Source organism: Canis lupus, chromosome 15, assembly GCF_003254725.2.
Source record: "Canis lupus dingo isolate Sandy chromosome 15, ASM325472v2, whole genome shotgun sequence".
Classification (NCBI taxonomy): Eukaryota; Metazoa; Chordata; class Mammalia; order Carnivora; family Canidae; genus Canis; species Canis lupus.
Window position 1 is genome coordinate 12,128,069 of NC_064257.1, and position 26,895 is coordinate 12,154,963.

Genomic DNA, 26,895 nt, shown 5'->3' on the forward strand with positions numbered 1-26,895 from the left:
GACCAGGTCTTATGAGGAAAGGACATAGGAACTGGGCATATTTAGCCTGGAGAGAAGACACAGATGTGCAGATGCCCAAACTTTTGTTGTGGGCTGAGGCAACTAGAAACAGTGATGATGTCATGGGGAAGCTGCTTTTAACCCCGCTCAAAGGAGTGCTAACCAACTGATAAGAAATAGGGAGTTTCTCGTCAAGAAAAGGGATGAAAAAAGCAGTTCATACAACTTGGTGGGGTCATTGCAGAGGGGATTCCTATCCTGATAGCAGGTCAAACTCAATGACCTTTGAGCTCCAATTATCCATAATTATTTTTTCTTTAAGATTTTTATTTTAGACAGAGTGAGTGTGCACATGTGAGTGGGGGCGGGGAAGGAGAGGGAGAGAGAATCTCGGGCAGACTCCCTGCTGAGCATGGAACCCAACACGCGGTTCCATCCCAGGACCCTGAGATCATGACCTGAGCCGAAATCAAGAGTCAGGCCCTTAACTGACTGAACCACCCAGGTACCCCCCAAGTGTCCATAATTCTATGAAAAAGGAAGAAACAGCTTATATAAACCAAGGGCTACATGGACGATAGTGATACCAACACCACCAACACAATACTGAAGATCTTTTTACTGAGCCTCTGTTAAGTATCAGACACCATCATAATGATTTATGCATATCGTTATATTTTCGACTTTCAAGCCACCATCAGAACTGACTGAGTTCTAATCCTGGCCCTGCCATTTAATGAAGATGTGGTCTCAGGCAGATAATTTTCCTCTCTGAACCTCATGCAATACCAACCCCGCCCTATTGCCAAAAGTATGAAAAGAAATGATACATTAAAGCCCCTGGTACCCTGCCTGGCCTATAGTTGTTACTTAAAAAGTGTTTCTGCCTTCCCATTTCTGTTTAAGCAGGATTTCAGGAAACTGTTGTCCATTCTTGGAGAGAGGCAGGATAGAGCAGAAAATACAGATAAGGTGAAATATGGCAAAGAATCCATTAGAAGAAACATCAGATAATCAGAAACTCCTACAGTGTGTAGCCTAGAGCAGTGATTCTCAAAGTGGAGTTTGCTTGGTCCCCTCTTGAGAAAAAAAAAAATACGGATTTCCAGAACTGCTTATGGAAAATCAAGTGTAGAAAAGAGAAAGAAGTCCTCTGAGGCTTAAGAAATCCTGACTTAAATCTCTAAGAGAGTTGCTCACTGCCCCACCCCTAGCCTCCAATACCCACTTCTCCGTCTTCATGGTTCCCATAACATCCAGTTCAGGACAGAGCCTCCCTGTAGGTATGCTGTGATGTGGGGCAAGCCCACTGAGATATTGATCTCCTCAGCCCTTGGATCAGCAAGTGCTAGAGGCCTTCAAGCATAAGCAGCCTCATCCATATGGCCCAGTGTGCCAGACAGATATTTGCTGTGATTGTTGTATGGTACAAGGAGATAAGGATTCAATTAGAGAAGGAATGGTTTGATCATCAGTAATTAAAATTGTCATAGCATTGCTGAGTAAATTAAAAAAATAAACCCGCCCAGGAGTACCTTGGTTAGAAAGGAATATAAGGAGGGTGGCAGTGACATGAGGACCCAAGGCAAAGAGGATTGCCAGGATATGAGACACTTAACCAGCGCAGCCAGTGTGAGCAAAGGCCACGGGTACAGAGGAATGAGCCCATGGCCTTTTCCTTAGTAAAGGTTTGACTGGAAGACCTCTAAGACCTCTCACTTCTGAACATCTCGGGTTGAACAAAAAAGCCATCCATTCCCTTTGTCTCTGGGTGCAGTGCCTCCGTGCAGAATTGTGAGTGAGCACCATATTCTCCACCTTATACTCTGCTCTGTGTGTCGGAACATCTCTTTTGCATTTTCCCCCTTGAGCTGCTAAACACAGTTTGGCTCTGGCTCAATTCAGTGATCTCACACTATGTTTTCTTTTGCAGCAACAGCGGCAGCTTGACCTCCTGACAATAACCAGCCCCGGTGAGTAGGTGCAGCCGTGCTGCTTTGGCTTTTTCCCTTGTTTCCCAGAGTGATGCCTGGTGGCCTTACCAAATGTAATTCCTGCCCTCCTCCTTTGAGTCCCTGGATGAACAGCTGAACTCTTGGTGCCATGAATAACCCTTCTCCCTCCATCCTCTGCCCCATGGGCAGTTGTTTTGTTCCCTCCCTCCCAGCTCTGTGCTACGTCCTCTTGACTCTGCAGATGACAGGGATGATACTGTGGTGTTGCTGCATATTCCAGGGGCAAGTTCTCCCCAGATCACTCAGTGAACTCAATTGTCAAAGAAGTGTCCTGGTCTCATGAGAAATAAGTTTTGGAATAATGGGGAACAGGGAAACTGCCTGGCAGGGGGCATGGGATGGAGGAAGGATGGCTCATGAGGAGGGACTTGTCTGGGAAAGTGACCAGGTTTGGCCTTTTGTGCTGAGGGTCAGAACATCTCTTGTCTCACACTTGAGGGGAAGGTCAAGTTCCCCAACAAAGCTGTGGCCATGCGATTAAAAGGTCCTTTCTTCCTCCTAAGCCTGGCATCTAGCCTCTAAGCCTGGTTGAGTAGTTTAGTGTTGCCAGAGACGTATTTTATTTTGGTTTGAGAACTTGAGGCAAAACCAGCCAACAAGAGATGCTATTTTGTCTTAGGAGCCAAGAGATGATGATGCTAGCAGGGAAGTGAGCATTCAAGAATGGGTGTGGTGGGTCATCTTCGTCCATTCAAAATATTTAACAGCCCTGGTGATGCCCTGCTGTGCTAGGCATTAGCACTTTGGTTCCTGGACTATGGGAAGATGGCATCCTGGGAGAGGGGCAAGTGTGACAGTGTGGTCACATGGAATGGTCGAGGGCTCTAGGAGTGGCTAATTACTGATAAAATATGGAAGCCATTTCAGTATTTTGGCATCCAATATGGCTGTACCACGTTATCTCTGCCTTTTACCAAGCTTGCCATGCTGTATCTGGGTGTCAGGTGGCTCACTTACAAAGAGGTTGAGAAATTGCCCTCTGCAGGTACTTTCTTAGCACAAACACTAGTTATCTGGTCTCAGTCACTGAGGTATGAAACAGTGACTACAAATGTAAGTTGGATCTACCCAGTTCAGTGACCTTACTGTGTTTCCACCTGATAGAGCTTGGTGAACTTGAGACTTTAGGAGAACAGAGATGAAGTGGTTTGAAAAATGTTTAATCGGTTCTATAGATGAGCTATGTTTAACATATGTGTGATTAACATATGTAGAAATTCCAGGTCATGGGCTAACATAACTAGAATGGCCCACTGGTGTGACCTACCAGTCCCTCCCCACTAAGGTGTTGGTGAAGGACTTTCTTCGTCCTGTCCTGTTTGGTTTCTGCCCTCTATAATGGTGTACTCCACATACACTACCTAGATTGCCTGCTTCCACATTCCAGTCTCGTTTGATCACATCCTGATATGATGCTGGTGTATGAATTGGAGGGAGTTCTCCATATGTCTTCGGACCCTGTTTGGCTGTTCTTTTGTACTAGCTCTTTCTGTTCCTAATTGCTGCTGCACAAATTCAAGCAGAGTAATTGTGACTCTGAGTGTACTCCTTTTGGAGAGCTGTGGAACCGTAAAATGCTAAGCGCTGCCAGAGTTTGGAATGGTTTGTAATTTTACCTACTTTTAGATATGAAAAAAAATAATATCTCTTGGGTCAAAGCTTCTCAGAAGGTGTGTTGTGGCACACTGGTGTACTGCAAGGTGGCTGCCTTTGTGTGATATTGTGAGATGCGCTCTTGTGTACTATTGATCTACTTATCTCTCAGGGACCCAGGTAGGACCTGGGCAGCTGGAGCACCCAAGGTGATAGCCTCACTCCAGTGTGCCAGACAGATATCCATTTGCGCCATGATATGGAAAGGTGAAGAAGCACCATTAGACCGTGTATTATCCGGACAACTCTATTCCATGTCAAAATCACATTCCTTTATTGTTATTGACTGCCGCTCACTTTTAAAGTCCTCCCTATTCCCTGTTTTCAGAAGTTGCAGCAGCTGTCAGGGGGCTCACACCCTCTCTGGGACTGCCGGTGGGAGGTCCTAGCTTGTCTGTGCTCCTCACCAGACCACCCTCAACATAGAGCTGCAGTCTGATGGTGCCACTCCTCATAGACGAGAGCTTTCAGAAACATTCGTTGGCAATTTGGAAGCCTTAATAATCTGTATTATCTTCTTTTCTTATTTTGTTTGTGGGGAATAATTTGGAATATACAGAAAAGAGAAGAAGTAATATGTACAGCCTTTTATTGCCTCCTCCCCACCAAACACCTTGGCTTTATCATACCAACACTGAGCCGTCTATGCCAGAGAGCCCCTATTTAAATTTATATAGTTGAGACTTTTCTATACTCTCACCTGATTGCAACTTTCTCTCTTCACCCTATGAATAACCACTATAATAAATGAGTTTTTTCAATACCTCCATATACAAAAATAAAACCGGTATAACTGGTATTCTTTTACAAATTCCTCTAAGTGATGTCAAACTGTAATGGCATTCCATGACTTTTCTCCTACTCATTATTATATTGTAGAGATTGATTCAGGTAGATATATGTACCTCGAGTTCATTCATTTTAACTGCTATATTAGTATTCCACATATGATTATATCACAATTTATCCATCTTAATTTACTCTATTTCTGGGTTTTTTTTGTAATTGTAAGAAATGCTAATAAGAGCATTTTTGTGCATGTATCCTTATGTAAAACTGTGAGAATTTCTCTAGGACATATAGTTAGGAGATGAATTATTGATTATGTGCATCCTCAAATTTACTACATAATGGCCGATTGTTTTCTAAGGTAGTTGAGCAAATATATACTTCTAGCGGCAAAGTATAAGGGTTTCTGCTTCTTTGAATGCTCAGTACTTAAAGTTCTCAGACTTACAAAATTTTACCTATTATTATGATAAACATGAAGTGATATCCCATTATTTTTATAATATTTGTTTCCCTGGCTACCAATAAGGTTGAGTATCTTTTCATATGTTTATTGACCACTTTGCTTTCTTCTTTGGGGAATTGACTTTTTGTATCCTTTTTCCATTTTCCATTGGGTTGTCATTTCTTTTTATTGATTTATAGTTCTTTATTATTCTGAATATCAATGCTTTGTCATTTATATGCATTGAAAATATCTTCTTTCAGACTATGTCTTGTGTGTGTGTGTTTAAAATTAATAATGTACTTTTACATGGAAGATTAAGAAACTTTAATGGGGTTAAATTAATCAATCTCTTGCTTTACGAGCTTTGCTTTTATGACTTATTTAAGAAATCTTTCTCTACCTGGATATCATTTTCTTCTGTATTTACTGCTAAGAATTGTCAAGTTTTGTGTCATACTTGGGTCTTTATCTCATTTAGCACTGATCTTTGTGCATAATATGACTTAAGGATTTAATTTTTTTGTTTACATATGGATAACCCATTGTCTCAGCACCATACAACTAGTACATCCTTTCTCCCACTTATTGGCAATTACATGTCTGTCATACAGCAATTTTCCTATATACGGAATCTGTTTCTGATCTCTCTGTATTATTCCATTGGTCTGTCATATTTATTCTGCATTAACTCCATGCTGTCTTTATAATAAATCTTAATTTTAGTATTATCTTTATAATTACTAAGGAGACATCCTTTTCCCTTTCCCTTTCGTGGTAATCATTTGGAAACACTGTTACTTGTTTTTTTAAAAAATAAAATCTAATAATCCGTGTATTGTAACAGGTGAATTTATAATCTATTGTATTTATGATAATAAATATAAATATATTTGGATGAATACCTACCACCATATTTGTGCTGTCTACCATTCATTTCCTTTTTTCCCCCCTTGTCCTACCTTTTTGGTATTATGTTTTATATATTACCTGCTTTCTCCCTGCCCCATCTACAGATTTGGATGCTGTTTATTTTGTTTCTAACCTAAACTGGTTACCCTTTGAATATACATTTGATGATTTATTTTCATATAAAATCTGCAGCCTTTGACAAAAATTAGCCTTTGTAATATGCAGAATAAAAGATGGACTGCTGAAGTACCTAGCTGGCTCAGTCAGTAGAGCATGTGACTCGTGGTGTCAGGGTTCTGAGTTGGAGCCCCATGTTGGGGGGAGAGATTACTCAAATAAATAAACTGAAAGAAAATGATACATTATTGTTGAATGGTGCTGAGACAATGGGTTACTCATATGCAAACATATTTTAACCCTTATTGAAATCTGCCCTGCCACCACCTAGTTATTATTATTTAAAGTTAAACTTAGAAGTTAAACTTTTGCAAAAAAGAAAAACAATATTTAGTAATAGCAATGAGCTAATTTACTTCTCCTATGCAGCTTATGGAGTTCTGTGTTCCCCTGCTTTTTATCCCGAGATTTCCTGTGTGACCTTATTAAAGTAAATCCTTTAATAGCTGTTTCGTGAGAGTCCATAGGCAATCCTCTTAATCTCTATATGTCTCTATTTTGACTTCTCTTTGGAATAATAGTTTGGCTAGGTATAAATTTTACTTTGAGAAAGACTTCCCTGTGTACCATGAAGATTTTTAAAAATTTTCCGACATACATAGTTGCTGATGAGAAGTCTTCCATTATTTGTTTTTTTATAATTTATCTTTTTTTGATAGGATACAAGATTGCTTTTTAATCTTAATGTTCTGGTTTTTTCACTTTGATGTATATATGTGTAAATTTATTTCTATTTACCCTGTTTGGTACTCTGAGTATACTTCTACCTGAAAATCTATGCCACTCTTTAATTCTGAGAAGTCATTGGCAAACTTTCTCCTCCAATACTGCTTTTCCCTTATTCTTCAGACTCTCTTCTTCAAGAATTTCCATTAGATGACTGTTGGATTCTCTCAAGTGGCCTTCCATGGCTGTTAACTGATTTTTCATAATTTTTTTATCATTTTTTCTTATTGCACTGATTCTGAGATCCCTACAAGTAACTTGCATTTATAAATTCATTTTTTGACCATGTCTAGTCTAGACTTCTTTCCCTGTCTTTTTCAATATTTCAATGACTACATATTTTTAATTTCCAAGATTTCTAATTTTGTTCATATCCACCTGTTCTTGTTTTATTTCTGCCTATTCTGTTTCATAATTTCTTATTCTGTTTTAATGCCTTCATTTGTTTCTCTGAACATCCTCAATATGCTTATTTTAAAATCTCTGCCTGTTCTATAAAATAAGTTTCATCTGGAGAGAATTCAAGTTATAATTGTTAATTTTGTTTAGTATCATTTTTAGCATTTGATTTCTTCATGCATTTTGAAATTTTAATTTGTAGGATCACTTTGAGGAGGAAGTTTTCTGGTTTTCGCTGTCTTCATCACCGACCCCCTGCCCTGCAAACCCCTACTGTGCTCACATCTCCCTGTGTGGTGTTTTTTCTTGTTAACTTTACCCACATCTCAGTATTGGACCTGGTAAATAATGGGGATATATTGCATGAAGTGACAAAAAGTCATCAGAAGAGGCCGCATTGCTTCTGTTTTCTGTGTCTGTATTCCTCACCTCTCTAGGCCTACAATGCACAGGGCTATCTGCCAGAAACTGTGCAGCAGCCTTCATTTTTTTTTCCTATGCTCATTTCAGGATATGAGAGCCCCACCCTAGGACTCTAAGCAGAAGATCTTATTTCTGATCCTCATCTCCCAGAGTACTTTCAGTCTCTGTTATCCCATAGGAGGCAAACTTTAGCTGTTACTTCCTGCTTCTATGTTCAGATCTCAGCAAACAAGTAGGCTTGAGACAACTTACCTTTCACATTTCTGTACATTTCAGCTTTGGGGGAATATATCTCTTACAACAGAGCCCATATATTTTTTTTCATTTATTTTTTTCATATGTTATTCAATATTACTATTTGATGGAAATGAATAGACTTATTGAAGCATTAACTTATTTAGCCATTTTTTAAAAGACTTTATTTATTTATTTGTTAATGAGAGACACAGAGAGATAGAGAGACAGAGACACAGGCAGAGGAAGAAGCAGGCTCCCTGCGGGGAGCCCCATGTGACACTAGATCCCAGGACCCCAGGATCACAACCTGGGCTTGAAGGCAGACACTCTACCACTGAGCCATCCAGCCGTCCCTTCTTTAGCCATTTTACCCAAAATCTAACTATGGTTTATTCCTTACTTTTTGGTAAGTTTATTCTACAGCCTTTTCAATAAAAGGGAGACAGTATGAAGATTTATTTTTCTCCTATTCAAGTAAAACCCCTAACTACCAGACTGAGAACAGAGGCTGTTATTTTTGCACATGTATATACAAATACATATGTAATTTAAAAGATAAAATTCAAATGATACTGTGTAAACTGTTTTATTTGAATGTAGTATGAACATTTCTCAATGTTATTAAGTATTCCTAAGAAGGAATTTCTTATAGTTGAGAGCATTCTATTATAATTCTACTGTTGTATATCCAATTATACCCAATTATTTAATTATAAATAACAACACAGTGAACATTCTTGTATGCATCTTTTATTATTTCTGTAGGAAAAATATCTAGAATGAGAATTACTGAGGAAAGGTGTACATAGTTTACTAGTCATGACAGGCTACATTACACTGAAGTAACAGTAACATCAAAATTACAGAAGCTTAAAAAACAAAAGCTTATTTCTCAGTTTTAGTATATGTCCCTCATGGATTAGAGTCAGCTCTGCTTTACATCATCTTTAGTGCCCAGACCCAAGCATTCTCTGTTTGGAACATAGCTGGGTATCTTAATTTGGGTTCCCTAAAAAGAAAGCTTTGACATAAAGATTTCAGTGCAAGACATTTAGTTAGGAGATAATCCCAGAGACCTTGGTAGGAAAGGAAGAAGTAATACTGGAAAAAGAAGAAAGCCCAGAAAGATTCATTATCAAGCAAGGTACCCCTAAAGGCAACTGGAACATCATCAAACTGGGGAACCCTGGAAGTCAGTGTGGAAAATGAGCCTCAGAGTTTTCCCTCCAAGAGACAAAGATGTGAGAGTGAGAATGGGTGTGTCAATTCCCTGACACTTCCAGTCTGCTCAAAGTATGGATGTAGCATGTTCCAGTGGCCAAAGAAAGCTCTCAGGATAGAGTTTCAGGTGTTGGCAATTGGAAATTATTCAACATGTGCACACAGAAGTGCCAGAAGAATATGTGAGGTTGCAGCACCTGCTGTATGGGTCATCATGGCAGACGGAAAGGGAGGGATGTGAGCCATGTACTTACTCTTAAAAAATTTTGGAGGGGGTCACTTCTGCCCACATTTCCTTGGCCAAAGCAAGTCATATGACCACTCCTAAATTCAACAGAGTAAAGATGTAGACTCTTCTCACAGGGAAGGGAATGGCAGGGTGGAGAACTAGAATATCTGGCAATGATTCTTTAACCATACCTCCAGAAAGATTTTCATATTCCCACCATCAAGTTAAAAGTGCTGGTCATAGCTTTTAAAAAAATGGTATTTTTGAGCTATAATTCACATGCCATCAAATCCATCCTTTAAATGCATCATTTAGTGGCTTTCCGTATATTCACAGAGTTGTGCAACCATCATCACTAATTCAAGAGCATTATCACTACCCCCAAAAGAAACTCTGTTAACTGTCACTCCTTATTTCTGCCTTCCCCCATTCCCTGGAAACCACAAATCTACTCTCTGTCTTTATAGACTTGCCTATTCTGGACAGTTCATATAAATGGAATCATACAATCTGTGGCCTTTCTTGACTGGATTTTTCCACGTAGCATAATACTTTCAGGTTCATCCATATTGTAACATGTGTCAATACTTCATTCCTTTTTATTGCTGAATAATATTTCATTGTATGAATATACCACAATTTGTTTATCTATGCATCTATTGATGCATATTCCCTTTGTTTCCATTTTTTGTCTATTCCAAAAAATGCTGCTATGGGCATTTGTGTATAAGTCTTTATGTGGATACATGTTTTTAGTCCTCTTAGGGATAGCATTGTTGGGTCATATGGTAAATGTTAGGATATACAGTTTTAGGAACTACCAAACTGTTTCCCAATATAACTGTATCATTTTTCCGTTCTTATCATCAATGTAGTACACATCCAATTTCTCCACAGCCTCTCTGACACTTGTTTTTATCTGTCTCTTGATTATAGTCATCCTAGTGGGTGTGAAGTGGTATCTCGTCATAGTTTTGATTTGCATGTCCCTAATGACTAATGATGTTGAGCATATTTTTATGTGTTTTTTGGCCATTTTTATATCTTCTTTGGAGAAATATTTAGGCAAATTGTTTTTCCTCACTCATTTTAATTAAAGTTATATTTGTCTTTTTATTGTTGAATTGTTAGAGTTTTAAAATATATATTCTCAATACAAGGTCTTTTAACAGGAAGATGATTTGCAAATATTTTTTCCTGTTCCACAGGTTATCTTTTCACCTACTTGATATTCTTTGGAGAAAAAATACTTTTTAATTGTGATGAAGTTCAACTTACTAATATTTTTTCCTTTTGTTACTTATACTTTGGTGTATCTTGGAAAACAATGCCTAACCCAAGGTCACAAAGATGTACCCTTGTGAGTTATTTTTTTTATATGATGCGAGGAAGGAGTCCAACTTACCCCTTTTGAATGTGTTCAGTTTTCCCAGTACCATTTGTTGAAAAGACTGTTTTTTCCCCTGTTGAATTATCTTGGTGCTCTTATCAAATTGTCATAGCTTTTTGATGCTATAGACTAAAGGACAGCATTTAGGAAGTATCTGAATAGTGGCACTCAGCACCAGAGCTGTGTTAAGTACTTTACATATATTTTTCACATAATTTTCCTCACTATTCCATAAGACCAGTATCACCTTTTCTCTTTCACAGATGATAAATGAAGGTGCTGCATAATTATGTGAATTACCCACTTGAACACAGTTAACAAGTGATGGAGTCAGGATTCAAAACCAGATCTGTCTGATTCTAAATCCTTTGCCTTTTCTGCTACTGCTACATATAAATATCCTTTCACTTGTGATATTGGCCCATGGACTCTTCTTTCCCAGACAGGATTTAGGTTGACCCACTTCACTGGGGATAAGGAAAGTCTGGAATGTCCAGGATGTCACAGTCATTGGGGCTTTCCCACTAACTAGACCGTGTCCTGAAAAGACAACTGATTTCCTAAGATACCACAGAAATATACAGAAAAAAAAAATCACCACTAGATTTGTTTCTGATTGCAAATATCCTGGGTTTGGTTTGAGTTTGGGGGAATTTGGAGGGGAGGGTTATTTTTGGTTTTCTGGTTTGTTTGTTTGTTTTTATCCCCTTTAACCTTGTTAAAGCAATACTTAGGTTGAATGGTGATAGACTGGGGATGCTGACCATTACACGACAACTTTGAACTTGGTCTCCAGTTAGAGTCCCACGTGATGTAAACCTTAAACCTAGTGCCTCTGGAAACTAAAGGACTAGGAGAGGCCAAACTAGCCATTGTTATGTGCCTCTGGCCATTTTTTGAGCCAACAGGAGGCCTGTGGAACCAGTCCAGAGTGGCCACGACCAGGAGTGAAGCCAAGCCAGATGACTCCTGGCCTCTCTGCCAGAAGGTTAGCAACACAGTGGATATGCATAGAGCGGATGGTTCCAAAAATGCATGCACATCATTAAAACTACTTTAAAGAGATTTTTAAAGAAGAAAAATAAATTACTCCTAGTCCTACAGCCTTAGCACAATACAAAACCTAATTCTATTTATACATTTTCCCTTTCAGTTCTTGTCTATATGCAGAAACATATTTACATAATTGCAATCACAGTACGTTTTTATATACATCTTTTTTCACTTAACATTATTTCATAAACAATCTTCATGTTGCTATGTAGTTTACATACTTACCATCTTTTTATAATAAGTTTCTCTATTAAAAAATTGCACATGCCCATGGTGCAAATTTTGAAAAACACAGAGAAGTTATAAAGATGAAAATATCAGTTATCTCCCAGAGGCAATCACTGTTTAATATTTTAACACATTTACTTCTTTGCCTTTTTTTCTATGCATGTATAATTTTGTTTTACATAGTTGAGATCATGTAGAATATAAAATTTTATCCTGATTTTGCACTTAATATTACAAGAAAAATATTTCCCCATGCCAATAATGTTGTATATTTAACTTAAATTCTAGTTTCTCGATGTCATGAATAATTTATAAACCTTTGTGTATATATTTTTCCCTACATTTTAGGTTATTGTCTTAAGATAGATTACTAAAGGATTGAATTACTACATCCATGAGCATTTTATGAGCATTTTAAAGGCATACTTATTTTTAAAAGCTCTAGTATCTTCCATCTTTTATATATAGTCTGGTTTATAAAAATCCACATTCTATTGTTGTGCATTCATGTTATTTCCAGATGTTTTCTCTTATAAATAACTCTACCATAAAACTATTTGTAAAAAAGCTTTTTACTTCTTTTATATAAGTTTTTTATCTGGACATTGTAGAAGTAGAATTTATGGGCCAGAGAGCACTAATATGTTTAAGAAATTATCGTGCCTTGTTACCAGTTCATTTTCCAGAAAGTTTATATCAATTAACATTCCCAGCTCCATTCCCCAACCTCCAGCTCTCATGTCAACAAGGGAAAACAATAGCATTGGGTGTCACTCAGAAGATTTATTAAGTAAAGTAATTTTAGTAACATATAAAGAAATATATAAAGGCCAAGAGAAACATGTTTTGTTTATTCTCATGATACCTAAGAGACAAACTGAATGGTATGTTCCTAGGACCTTTGTCCTGGGAAATCTATTACAGATGCCATACCCTAGGACGCAGGTGAGAAGGTTGATGGGAATGGATCAAGGATCCGGGTTTGGGACATCGGGATGTGGGTGGGCTGAGCTCTGGTGAGGGGAATTGGAGGTGGGGAACTCAAAGGCACCACAGCTGATCAGTATAAGGGAAGTCAGATCAGGAAGGAGCTGGTGAGACCTTGGCCATCATACTGGATGCAGGACTTAGGCCTACACAAACTGTATCAAGAAATGAATGGTAAAATAAAGGTACAGGAACTAAATAAGTACAAGTCTTTAATCACAGCCTAAATTAATTTAAATGAAAGATAGGCAATTAATTGGTTCATGTGACTAGATAATCCAGAAATAAGTTGGCCTTTCTGTGCATCTTGATATAGGGCACATAGAACCCAGTCTGTTTTCATCCTTCTCTTAACTCCACTTGCTTGGTGTTGACTCCTTTCCCAGGCCACATGTGGTCTCAAGATGGCTATGGAAGCTGCAAATTTTACATTCTCCCAAATTCTAGTCTAAAAGGAAAACTCAAGAGACTCTCACCCAGAAGTCCCAGTAGAATCTCTGTTGCTTCTCATTTTGTGATTATGTCGTTGTGAACTGACTTTGAAGAAGTACCTGTGTGGAGGGAAATCCACGGTGCTGATTGGCTGAGAGTTGAGTTATAAACACCATCCATGAAATTGGGAGATAAAGTGGGCCCTGGTTTTAATGGCCCAAGATCACATGAATTTTTGCAATGACTATCTCTGTGGCTACATTAAACCAAATATATTAATTATGAGGTCCGAGAGCAGAGCAAGCTTTGATCTGTCCTGCAGCAGACTTCTATTGAAAGAACTAGCCCCAGCTGAGGCTCTATGGCTAGAATCTCTGTGCTGGGAAGGACTCATTACCAGTTAAATAGTATGGACATTTGAATAAAATTCTCTCAAAATATGAACGCAGGATATTTGTCCACTTATTTGTGTCTTTTACAATTTCTTTCATCATTATCTTAAAGGTTACAGTGTACAGATCTCTCACCTCCTTAGGTTAACTCATTCCTAAGTACTTTATTGGTTTTGGTCTTATTATAAATAGGATTGTTTTCTTTATTCCCCTTTAAAATAGTTTGCTGTTGGTGTACAGAAATGTGACTGATTTGTGTATGTCAATTTTGTATCCTGTGACTTAACTGAATTTGTTTTTTAATTCTAAACCGTGTTTTGATGGAGCCTTTAGGATTTTCTGTATATAAGATCATGTTATCTGCAAACAGATACAATTTTATTTCTTCCTTTCCAACTCATATCCCTTTTATGTGTTTTTTTTTTATTATTATTAACTGCTCTGACTAGGACTTCCAGTACTATACTGAATTTGTGTGGTGAGGGTGGGTACCTTTGTCTTATTCCTGATATTAGAGAAAAAGCTATCAACCTTCCACTCTTGAATATGATGTTAGCTGTGGGTTTGTCTCATATGGCTTTACTATGTTTAAGTATATTCTTTGTTTTTAAGGATTTATTTATTTATTTATTTATTTGAGAGAGAGAGAGAGAGCACATGGGAGAGGGAGGAAAGAATCAGACTCCCTGCTGAATGCACAGCTTGATATGGGGCTTAATCTCACAACCCTAAAATCATGACCTGAGCCACCAGGAGCCACAAGGTATATTCTTTTTATACCCAATTTTTTAATAGTCTTTGTCATGTGAGAATGTTGAATTTTATTAAATGTTTTTTTTCTGTATCTATTGAAAGATCATATGATTTTATCCTTCTTTCTATTAATGAGGTATATTATGTTTTTGATTTGCATATGTTGAACCATCCTTGCATCCCAGAGATAAATCCCATTTGATCATGATGTATGATCCTTTTAATGTGCTGTTGAATTCCATTTGCTAGTATTTCGCTGAGAATTTTTACATTTATATTCATTAGGGATATTGGCCTGTAGTTCTCTTTTCTTGTGGTCTCTTTCTCTGGCTTTGGTATCAGGTTAATGTTGGCCTCATTAAATGAATTTGGGAATATTCACTTCTCTTCAATATTTTGCAAGAGTTTGAGATGGATTGGCATTTATTCTTCTTTAAATGTTTGTAGAGTTCACCAGTGAAACCATCTGGTCATGGCCTCTCATCATTGGGAGGTTTTTGATTACTGCTTCAGTCTCCTTAGTCATTATTGGTCTGTTCAGATTTTTTTTGTATCTTTCTGATTCATCCTTGGTAGATTGTATATTTCTAGGGATTTATCAATTTATTGTAGGTTATCCAATTTATTGGCATATAGTTGTTCATAGGTAGAGGTATCTTAATCTGGCAGAAATTAACACAAAAGCAGATTTGTGCTCTGTGTACTTTTTATTCATTTATTTTCCTATTTATTTATTGTACCTGTGTGGAACAGCAGATTATAGGTGAAAGAGCAAGGGATTTTGTATTACATACATATATTATGTGTTCAAATCCTATCTCTTCCACTTAAAGTTGACCTTAGAAAACTCTATTAGCTTTTCTGTGCCTTACTTCCATTTTATCATCTATAAAAGAGCAGAATGATGATAATAATACTTATTAGAATTTTATAGAAGATTGAATATATTATAAAGTGGCTAGGATAGTAAAGTGTATGACCCATAATAGATTTTAAATACTAGTTGTTATTGTGATTGCATTGCTTTGTGACAAATTACCCAAATTTTAGCAGTTTTAAGCAACAGTAAATGTTTATTATCTCACAATTTGTGTGGGTCAGGAATCTACTGAATTGTTTTGGCTCAGAGTCTCTCATAAGGTTGCAGTTAAGATGTCAGCCAAGGCTGTGGTTATCTGAAGACTGGAGAATCAAGATACCTCATTCACATGGATGAGCTGGTGCTGCCTTTTGACAGAAGGCCTCAGTTCCTCACCACATAGACTTCTTTATGGGGCTGTTTAATAGGGCTACTCACAACATGGCAGCTGACTTCCTTCAGAGAGACTAATCCAAGAGAGAGCAAGGTAGATGCTGCAGTGTCTCTTATAATATAGCCTAGGAAGTCATACCCATCATTCTATAACATCCTTTTAGTTACACAAGTTAGCCTATCTGCTGTGGGAGGCAACTGTACAAGGACATGAATGCCAGAAAGTGAGCATCCCTCAGGGGCCATCTTGGAGGCTGGCTATCAAAATGCCGATGATGATGATGATGATGATAATGATCAGTACTATATCTTTCGTTCCTTTCAGACCCACTTACCTATTATTATGCCTTCAAAGATTTTTCCCTTACTCCCAAGATTATGTAAGTATTAGCCTGGCTTTTTGAGATTGGCAAAGGTTTCTGAGAAAACTGAGACTTCTTTAGTTACTGTTTCTTCCATACATAAATAGCCTCATTTGTCCATCTGTGTCTTTCTATCCTAATATAGGCCTAAACTATGAGAACCTTTGCATTGGTTATGAAAGTGAGAAATATTTTTGTCTCAATGGATTAAGACAAGTAAGATCTCTCATTTAGGAAAAGAAGGTTGCATGCCCCAATATCCAGTTCCCAGTTTATAACAGCCCTTTGCACTCTGGTAAATGGGTATCGGGTTGCCACTGAATTGAGGCAAGGTATGATCCAAGTATATGTACTTAAAATTTCCAAAGACAAAGGACACAGTGGCAGGTCATAGAAGGTGGTACACATCTTTCATGCTCTGGTCTAAATTATCATCAATGAGAGTGGTGAGGAGAAGCTTAAGGAATGTGGGAGTTTGTTCTGAGAAAGATTTACTGACCTGCCATTACCAGTATATACTCAGCACTACTGAGATAGAAAAATGAGTCTCTAACCAAAAGAAAAGAAAAAGAAAGAAATTCTAGGTAGCATAAATTTTGAAATTAGTTAAACCAGGGTTCAAATCTTATCTCTACTGTTTACTTTTTATATGATTTTGGATAAAATACAATCTCTCAGAGCTTCAGCTCTCCAATTCCTAAAATGATACTAATAATGATGACCCTATAGAGTTGCTGTGAATATTAGATGAAATAATGTATCTGGCACATATCAGAACTGTGGAAAGCTCATGTTATTATGGGAAGTCCTTCTTTGAGGCTGGTCACCACAGATAACTATTATTTTTCCTCACTAATCTAGCTCCAGCCTACTAGGTCATTCTCTGAAATGCCAGTAGGGTCTGCATTTGGCACTGGCAATGCTGTTTCCTCCAGATGATGGTTGATTCTTTGTCAAATAAATCTGATAAACATCTCTCTAGAAACTGAAAAAATAAGGGAGGGGGGCGGTCAGCCCAACTGAGTTCCATTCTTGGTTGGATGGCTGAATGTCCTTCAAAGTCTGTGTTTGTTTGTTTGTTTGTTTCTGGTAAAAAACTATACACACCACTGGCTTTTTTTAATCACAATGGTGCAAGGAGAATTGGTGGGTTTTAGCTGTTTTTAGGGGAAACAAAACTTGCTTTTTCCAAATCAAGTATCAAGTGTCATTAAATTAGTTTGTGAATTGGGCTCAGATCCATTCTGAGCGGTACATTCGGAAGCATCTCATATCACTTTTACTACACTATCTTAGAGACTTGGGTCAGGTCACAACTCCCTCCTATGCTCTGGTCTCTGTCCACACCTTGTTCCCTAGGGTTAACCAACGGCGGCTGTCTCAAGGAGGAACCACCAAACCATCTTCTCCTCCCCAGAGGCGATAGCAGTAACAATCATAATAACCACCATCACAGCTGGTTTTAATATAGCATGTTACAGTGTCAAAGTGATTTTGCATCCAATACTTTCTTTAAACAACAAAACAACGTTAAGAAGTAGGCATCTTTATCTTAAAGAAACAATAGAATTTGCCTAAATTCACAAAATCTTGTAGTTTTAAAAGTCAGAGCTTGAGCTCAGGTTTTCTGACTCAATGTCCAGTAGACTTCTAACTTCTCAGCTGCCTTCCTAAACACAGGCACTGGTTCATCCAGAGTTTGCAGAGATATTAAAAGAAAACCAAATGTGAGAAGAAGTATTAGGATACATAGTCATGGGGCCTAAAACAAAGGTCTGGATGCAGAAAACTATGTAGAAAGAGTGGAACAAAAGCAGACACAAAACCCCACCTGCCATAGGTAATAAGCTAATTTATTGATCCCGATCCCAACACTTCTTATATCCACTGTGCCTGCCCTTACTTGACCATGAATCTAGAATGATCCTTGGATCTGGCAGGCTACAAGGGGGCTCAGTGGCCTCAGTGGAAGGGATGGGCAGCTGGAATGTCTGGATCCTGGAACCAAGCATGTCATCACTGCCTGTTGAGCTTAGAAATCCAACAATAAGGTTCTCTATAAAAATCCTTCATTTGTTCTCAAAGTATAGTCCCTGAATCACTTGTAACAAAATTATCCAAGGTCTTATTTGATGTTTTAGCTGGTTCATGTTTAGCTGAACCCTAGACCAAAGACCACTGGGAGAGTGCTCTAACTACAGAAGGGGGCTGTGGTGCCAAAAGATAAATATCAAAAAATGTTTTTAAAGAATTATACAGTGATTGAACCAGAAAGGAGGGTCTAGTGTGATTGTCAATCTAGAATAGTGTGGGTCAGTGAAGATGAAGAATGGCAGGTAAACCTGGGCAAGCAAATGAGAGGTAGCCATAGCAGTTCTGCTCAAAGCTTATCCACAGATGGGTAGCAGGGTATAAACTGTCCACAATGAGATAAATAAGAAAATTGAGAGAAAGCATTTAAAAACTTTCAATAGCAATTTGACACTGCTGCAGCATCCATGTTCACATGGATCATCAAAGTCCATCAGTGGACTTTTCCAAAATGTCCGTTTGTGATGGATTATAAATAGACAAGCACCGGTATAGGTGAACTCAGGAAACATCAGTCAACAAGTTTGTACAAGTGGTTTAGGTTCATCCAAAATGATAAAGGCCAGTTTTTTTCTAAAGACGTTACGTATTTATTTATTTTGGAGAGAGAGAGTACACGTGAGGGGATGGGGACAGAGGGAGAGGGAGAGAGAAAATCCCAAACAGACTCTGCACTGAGCACAGAGCCCGATGCAGGGATGCATCCCACGACCCCGAGATCATGATCAGACCAAGAGTCAAATGCTTAACTGACTGAGCCACCCGGCACCCCAATAAGGCCAGGTTTTAATCACAAGACCTGGAATATAGCAGGGGCTTAGAAAGATCTTAGAAGTGAAGTTACTAAGAAGGCCATTTTCCTCTTCGTTAACTAAGTCTTGTGATGAGCAATCCCTTCCACCAGCCCAAAGTCTGAAGTACTGCTCCCGCCTGCTTCATTGCTTTCGTTCAACTTCGGCTGCACTGGTCAGGCTCTCAGCCTTTGCAGAAGCTGGGGTTCCCTCCCAGCCTACCTGGAGCCTAAGTGGTGTTTGGTAAAGTTTAAACAACCCCATGTAGGGTGGTTGAAAAGCAATCTCCATTTCTTTTGAATAAGAAGAAGAAAGAAAAGGAAAAAAGACACCTCCCCCTTTCCTCTGCTTGCTCATTAGGATTCCAGGTTACAGTGGTGGTGCCTGGCCACTCTAATTGGATCTGTGCGCACAGAGGTCTGTGCGGCTCCATTGAACGCTGACATTTCTAACTAACTGACCTTTTCAGGACCACTGGTACTCCCATAATGAGTGTGCAGCAGCATTGTGTGGACACAATGCAGCAGACTTCACAGTGCCCAAAGAATGCAGGATCGGATTGAAAACTATTCAGAATTCCCAATCTCGAGTTAGCAAAATGAGAAAATTGGGTCCCAACATTCATCAGCGTGTTATTGTGCAGGTATCGATTTCAATGCCCTTTTATTTCTTTCAGAAAAAAAATGTTGTATTATAGAGGTCTAAATTAACTTTTGTTCTGTTATTTTTCCCCTGTACCTGTAAAAAGGTCAAATACATTCATAAGGCTGAGATAGATTTGTTGGATGGATATAAGCACCAAGATAGCAATCAACCTTCAAATAACCTTTAAGGAGACATGGACTCTTCCATGAACAATAATTGATGTACTCATTAAAGCCATGAAATTCTTCAGGACTCACCTAAAGGAGAATAGTTATAGGTCTACTGGCAAAATATGTCATTAGAACAATGAGATAATGGCCCAGATGTTTGAAATTGTTGTGGTCCATTCGGTGTCACGGAGACAGGAGAGGAACTTCAAAGGCAAGCTAACAAGATGGGAAAGGAGAGCAGTGGTTTTCATACCACCCAGCAAGAACAACATAGGCTGGGCCCGGACAAGAGAGGACATGATTTCTGAGTGCCCCCTGGATCCACAGCAGAAAATTGGAATCTTTCTCTCCCTATAAATACAGAAAGAGCATAATAGATGTATCTGGGCCATTTTCTTCCCTCTGAGAAGCAGAGTACGGGGCATAAGTAGCTACAAGTAGCAGCTTTTCTGATTAGACAGTACCAGCAGCGAGTGGCTGGGTGGTCCTTCCTCCAGAACTCCTCTGAAAATTATACAATTTTCCATTAATGTGTCTAGTCCTGGAGCCAGGCCACGGTATTCTATATTCTGCAAATGTTTATGAGCATAGCTTATGTGCCAAGTTCTGCGCTTGGTACTGAGAAGAATCTGAAAGACCATCTAGTTTCATTTCTGTTGAATTCGATTCAATTCAAGCCAGTAAATATTTCTTAAACATTTATTTTGTGTCAAGAATTAGGAATACAGAGAGAAATAGGACACGATTCTCTATCCCTAAGGCATTTATTAGTCCAGAACTCCCTGTATTCACTTTGAAGATGAGAGAAGGGAACTAATACTGAGGGTCTTGCACACAAAGTGTACTTCACTAGGCCAGGGGCTATGTATTTTATAATTGTCTAAATCCTAATTACTACCATGTGACTGTAAATATTAATACCCCATTGTGAAAAAGAGCAGCTGAGGTTAGAAAGGTTGTGTGATTCATTCAGAGTCACCCAGGTTGTAAATGGCTAAGCATACTGACTACAGTCTGGGCTTTTTTTGCCTCCTTCCTTCATAGAAGGGTCTTCTTTGACCTGATTTCATCTCCTCACACTTGAGCAGAGAAGCTTCTGGTAGAGTAAACCTTTTACTGATAACTTGCATGTGCAAAAGCATAACTACTTTTTATAATTCTGAGAAAAGCATGGCATCGCAATCGATGTTCTCATTCAGTCTGGGTAATTCTTTGGGAATACTTGAAAGCAAATGGATGTAAAGTATATTATCTATTTCAAGACTGAAAAAAAATACATGACACACAGACTGCCACTCACTTATCTCGTACCCATGACATCACTAAATCATCACAGAACTTCTTTATTTCCGTGATTTGAGCTCAGCCTCAAATCAGTTTCAAAATCTCTCTGCAGTAGAATACTGCAGCCACTATTCAAACACTGAGATGGACATCGCACGTGAGCCAAAACCTATCCGCTATACCTGAAACTATCTAACTGCTTCATTTCACATATGAAGCAGATTGAGCGCAGAAAGGAGAAAGGAGTCGCCTAAAGTCAGGAAGTGAATGAGTGGCAGTTAAAGGAATCGTAGACCCCAGCACTTACAGATGCTGGTGGATTATTAGCCAAAAGCCTGAGACAGAGTGTCTAGGTCAGTGGGGAAGTAGGGAGGACTCAGTACTTGCTTCCTCTGATCTCTACCTGTGACTTGTGTCCTGCCCCCCACCATTCATTTGACCTACAAATTTATTGAGCACTTGCCATATGCCTGCATTGAGGAGACTCACAATAAGCTAAACATAGCAGGCCCTCCTTTTGTTAAGTCCACATTGCTGTCCTCGATCACTTCCTAATGGGAGATGGTCAGTTTAGTCTAAATACTGTGCTTGGGGCCTGAGATCCTCTGGTATCTCCCAGATTGTGGATCTCACACTGCTGATAATCAAAGAAGTTGATACCCCTGAAAGTATGGCCAATACCATAATTATTGCCATTTAACAGATGAATAAACTGAGCCACAGAAAGAGCAAGTAACTCACCTAAGGTTTCACAACTAGTAGGTGACAAACGGATCCCAGGCAGTTTGGCCCCAGAGTCTACTCTTAACCACCATGCTCTACTATTTCTCATAGAGGTGCTCTTTACTTGAGAATCTGGAAACTCTCAAAAGGCTGTTGTAGAGGGTGTGGTGCTGACGACTCAGCTACTACTGTGCATCTCAAAGGGTGGGAGGTGATGAACTCTGTGCAAAGGCTTTCACAAGGAGGATGATCAACTCCTCGTGAATTTTCACTTCAAACTTTCTTACCTTCTAACTCCCACTCGTGCAGGCACGTCTCCAGTCCTCTCAGCCTCGTGAGCACACCCGACTCCTTCAAAACAGATGTGCTCCCCACTAGACTCATGCCAGTGTAACCGTGTGCATTCCCTCAGGTTCAGCCTGATGCCCATTGCTATGCGTGTTTGCTCAGTCCTCCCAGGCTCTGGAGGCCGACTGGGTCCCGGGTTGATGAATAAAGTCAAATATAAGTCATTCTATTCCAGGTAGAGCCATGATAGCTATGAACTACATGAGTTAGTCATCCCTCATGGTGACAAGCACTTTTCTCTAGATGATACAGTCTTATCCCCTGCCTGAGAAATACTATTTTGTTTATTAGCGTAGTTTTAGCCTTACTCTTTAGGACCAATCAACCACTCTCCCCATTTATTATTCTGAGAAATATTTAGGTTCTATCTCTTCTGGGGACCAGTCCTTAATACAAGAAAAAACACTAGCTATCAAGGGTTACATTTGTACTACCAAAGGAGAGCCTCATACAATAGCTCTTACATGTTTATTTGCTTACTAAGATTATTTGTTTGTCTGAGTTAGTCTAAGTCTCCCTCTGATAGGAACACAGAGGGAAGAGGATACCAATGGGGGGCAGGATCATAAAGTGCCATCCCATCTTACCACACAGAGACATATTGGACATGCCCCTGCCTGCCTGCCCCGAGAAGGATGCAATCCACGTTAGGTACAAATGTGTAAATGCATATAGTATGATAAAGGTGACAAGTGACAGAAATATAATGTATGGTACAAGTGAGGAGGCAAGGACTATCTCTTTGAAGGCAGGCAGAGAAAGCTTCAAGAGGAGGAAATATCAGTTGGGTCTTGAAGGATACACGGGCATTAACATGGGCAGGAGGGGTGATGAGAGGTTATTCATGTCCTCATTTTACTGCAAAGAGGACAGGGAAGACATAGAGACACCCCAAAAATGGCTGGAGTAATAGGCTATCAGTCTTTGTCTTTCCTGATAGAAGGCATAAGACTTTGAACGTGAGTGATGTGTAAGTTTCAAGAAGAGAGAGTGATCACTGGTGTCAAATGAGATAAGATTTTGAAAGTGTCCATTGATTTAAACCCCGCAGAAGTCACTGTGGAGAAAGGTCGGGGCTGGGGGGTTGGGAATTGGAGGGAGGGAGGCTGGATACCAGCTTGCAGGTGGGTAAGAGAGGTCAGTGGAAAGCGAAGGAGAGATTGCAAGTGTACACTCCACTCTCCCAAAGCTTGGCTGGGAAAGAAAGGAAAGAGGAGCCACAGGACTGAAGGAAACTCTTTAAGTGGGGAGAGACTTGAGCAGGTTAACTGCAGAGTGGGGTTTGGAGGCCGAGGTGGGTGGAGCCAGAGGCGGGTGGACACCCCCACCCACAGAGACCAGCATGGTGGGTGCACGGGGCAGAAGGGGAACAGTGAGCTCTACAGGCTGGAGCCTGTACACAAGGTTTCTCCGGGTTGGTGCACCAACACCAGAAGGTGCGCACAGTTTATGGTGAATGTAACATTGGGTGCGTGTTACCCAGGTGGGGTCAGGAAGAAGCTGAAGGGAATACTGAATCACAGTTTGACACATAGTTTGGTCCGGTCAGCAAGAGAGGAGAGTACTTAGCCCAGAGATTTTCAACTCGGACTCAAGGCAAGTCATTTCACCTCTCCTACGGTTCCCTTGTCTGTAAAGTGAGAAGTTTATACTGGATCGATCCAAGGTGTCTTTTCAGCTGAAACATCCTATGAATCTATCCTTCTATGAAAATCAGAATTTGGGGTTTTCAGCTTCTACTTTGTACGGGGGGTACAATTTTATTATGAACACTCAAAATGGAATATTATATAGTTTTTTGTGTCACGAAATGTTCTTTTGCTTATTTTCCAACCATTTAAAAATACAAAAACTATTTTAGCTCATGGGCCACATAAAAACAGATGGCAGCAGGCCAGATTTGCTTATGGACCATACTTTGCCTCAAGTCTCAAAAGTCTGCCATTGTTTAAATCTGACTTTGATTAGAAGCAAAAAGAGGACTCTTTGAACATAAAACCTCCACTTAAACAATATATTTACATTAAAACACCATTCTTAGAAATTTGTATATCCTTGTAAGCAAAATATCACCTTGTGAAAATTTCAGAAATTGTAAAAAAAAAATTGTTAAAGATTTTATTTGATTATTTTGAGAGAGAGAAAGAGTGCAAGCATGCGCTTGTGTGAGTGAGGAATGGGGCCGAGAGAAACAAAAGGGGGAGAGGCAGAATCCCCACTGAGCTGGGAGCCCCAAGTGGAGCTCTGTCTCATGACCCTGAGGTCATGACCTGAACCAAAAATCAAGAGTCAGACACTTAACCAACTGAGCCAACCAATGACCAACAAGGTCACTTTATTATACATAAAACTTTATTTCCTAAGGTACCCCTGCCGTGGGCAGCGTTTGAAGGTTGGTTGGTTTGTTTGTTAAGCATCTTAATTTTTATGCATACAGTTCAATAGTGTTAAGTATAGTCTCAATGTTGTAAAACAGAGCCCCAGGCTTTTTCATCTTGTAATTCTGAAATGCTATGCCCGTTAAACAACTTCTCTTCTTCCCTTTCCCCAGCCCCTGGTAACTACCATTTTATTTCCTGTACCTATGAATTTGGCTATTTTTGATACCTCACATAAGTGGAATCACATAGTATTTGTCTTTTTGTAAGAGGCTTATTTCACTTAAAATAACGTCCTCAAGGTTCATCCATGTTGCAGCATGTGACAGGATTTCCTTGCTCGAAGGCTGAGCAATATGCTGTTGTAAGTACACACCGCGTTTTATTTATCCACCCATCCATCAACGGACATTCCAGTTGTTTCCACCTCTTGGCGGTTGTAAATCGTGCTGCTATGAACATGGACGTGCAAATATCTCCTCAAGACCCAGTTTTTTGTTCTTTTGGCTATATGCTCAGAAGTGGGATTATTAGATCATACGGTCATTTTATTTTTAATGTTTTGAGGACCCTTCACTCCATGTTGTTTCGTGGTTCTGTTTTCGTCCCTCTGAAAGATATGATAGAATGTAATCCCAGTTTCTCTACTCTTTCTCCTGTCCTTTGACAAATCAGATTTGTGACTGCTCATCGCTTTCTTGAGAGGGACAGTCATCCATGGGAGGACGCGCACCCACGGGACAATCGGGTCAGCCGTAACCATAAGAAACCTGAATGAAAGTCCTGGTCAATGCTAATTGTGTTCGTTTTCATTTCATTGATCACTCTGACTTTAGTTTTTGAAAACTAAGGACACCAAGGACAATGACTTGATGAGATCATCCTCAGTGAAATCCACTCTTCTCTCTTCCCCCAGAAAAAACCAAAAGCCATTTCACAGGATGGGTTTGTCGGAATGATGGGAAATGGGGTGGTAGAGTGAGGGGAGTGCAGGCTGGGAGGGAGAGCGTTTGAGCTGGGAAATTGAAACCTTGAATGCAGAAAAAAGATGTAAATGTTGTTTCCCAGATTTTATAGCTCCCAGATGCCTCCTCTAATTGCATAGCTAACCCCGAGTTTATTAAGTTATTTTCCAGAGTCAAACTCATTTGTATACATGTCAGAATGTAAACTGAATTTAAAAAGTAAGGTCCTTGGATTAGAATTCAGGAATGATAAACAAACTCATTTAGAATGTAAGATTTGCATGTCATTTGCATGTGCCCAAATGCAATTACATGTGCTCTGTAAATATGCATTTCACATTTATTTGTCATGATAGAACAGTATGGAAGAAATTAATTGCTACAGGTTTTTTTTAATATTTAAAGAAAAAATGATGGCTCTTAAAATAGACTCTGCTAGTGCATGATTCAATGTGCAGAAACTGGCAAGAAGAGATAAGGATCCGTCGAAAACCATAAATTCCCACTGCAACATCTGTACTAGTTCATATCGCATGGTTTATGAAGGCCCCTTTTGCCTTCTCCATGGGTATTACCATGGCGTTCTGGAGATTTATCACTGGCCCAGTGCAAGGACAGTTTTACTAGCAAAGCTTTACAAGGGTAGGGGGGCTGCTTCCTCTTTGAAAGTTCAGGATTGAATTGAAATGATATAGCTGCTCCAGCTTTAGAAACTTCCAGACAAGGCAGTCTCCCACATACTTCCAACACTATCTGCAATTTGCTCCTTCTCTCTCATCTTTTACATTTTGTAATGAGACGTAGCTTGAATAACCAAGATACTACCCTTAGATTAAAAGCAAACAAGCAAACATCTTCGAATCAAGAGGCCAGGTACCAGGTGTTAATGCCAACTTGAGCAAGATTTTAATTTTATTTAATTCTTTAGATTAATACACACTTAAACTGGCTTTTTTGTGTATAGCTCTATGAAGTTTAACACAGGCACACCTCTGCATATCCACCACCACAGTCAGGACACAGAACAGTTCCATTACCCCAAGGACTCCCTTGTGGGGTCCTGTTGTAGCCACAGCCTTCCCCCAGCCCTGGCAAGCATGGGACCACTGTAGTTTTGTCTCCTCAAGAATGTCATGAAAATGGAATCATGCATTGGAGACTGGCTTCCTTCACTTCGCTTAGTGCTTTTTTTCTTTTTTTCTTTTCTCTTAATGCTTTTGCAGTTCATCAGAGCTTTGTGTTTATCAATAGCTCGTTCCTTTTCATTACTCTTCACTTGCACAGATGTCCCACCATTTGTTTATACATTCACCATTGAAGGACACCTAGGTTGTTTCCAGTTTGGGCCATCGTGAATAGGGAGGCTCTGAACATTCTTTTCTGGGATTTTGCATGAACATGGTTTTCATTTCTCTAGGTAACTAA

The 26,895-nt window shown here is 39.3% G+C and overlaps 1 protein-coding gene across 11 annotated transcripts in view; it reads left to right on the plus strand.

The window, feature by feature from the left end:
* The window catches only part of LOC112642495 (BEN domain-containing protein 5), a 1,368,880-nt gene that overhangs the window by 1,052,963 nt on the left and 289,022 nt on the right, over positions 1-26,895 (plus strand). For all 11 annotated transcript variants that reach the window (XM_049094507.1, XM_035699097.2, XM_025420152.3 and 8 more), the window contains one exon: positions 1,934-1,973. In XM_049094507.1, coding sequence (XP_048950464.1) covers positions 1,934-1,973 — 40 coding nt within the window. The remainder of the gene's footprint in view (positions 1-1,933; positions 1,974-26,895) is intronic.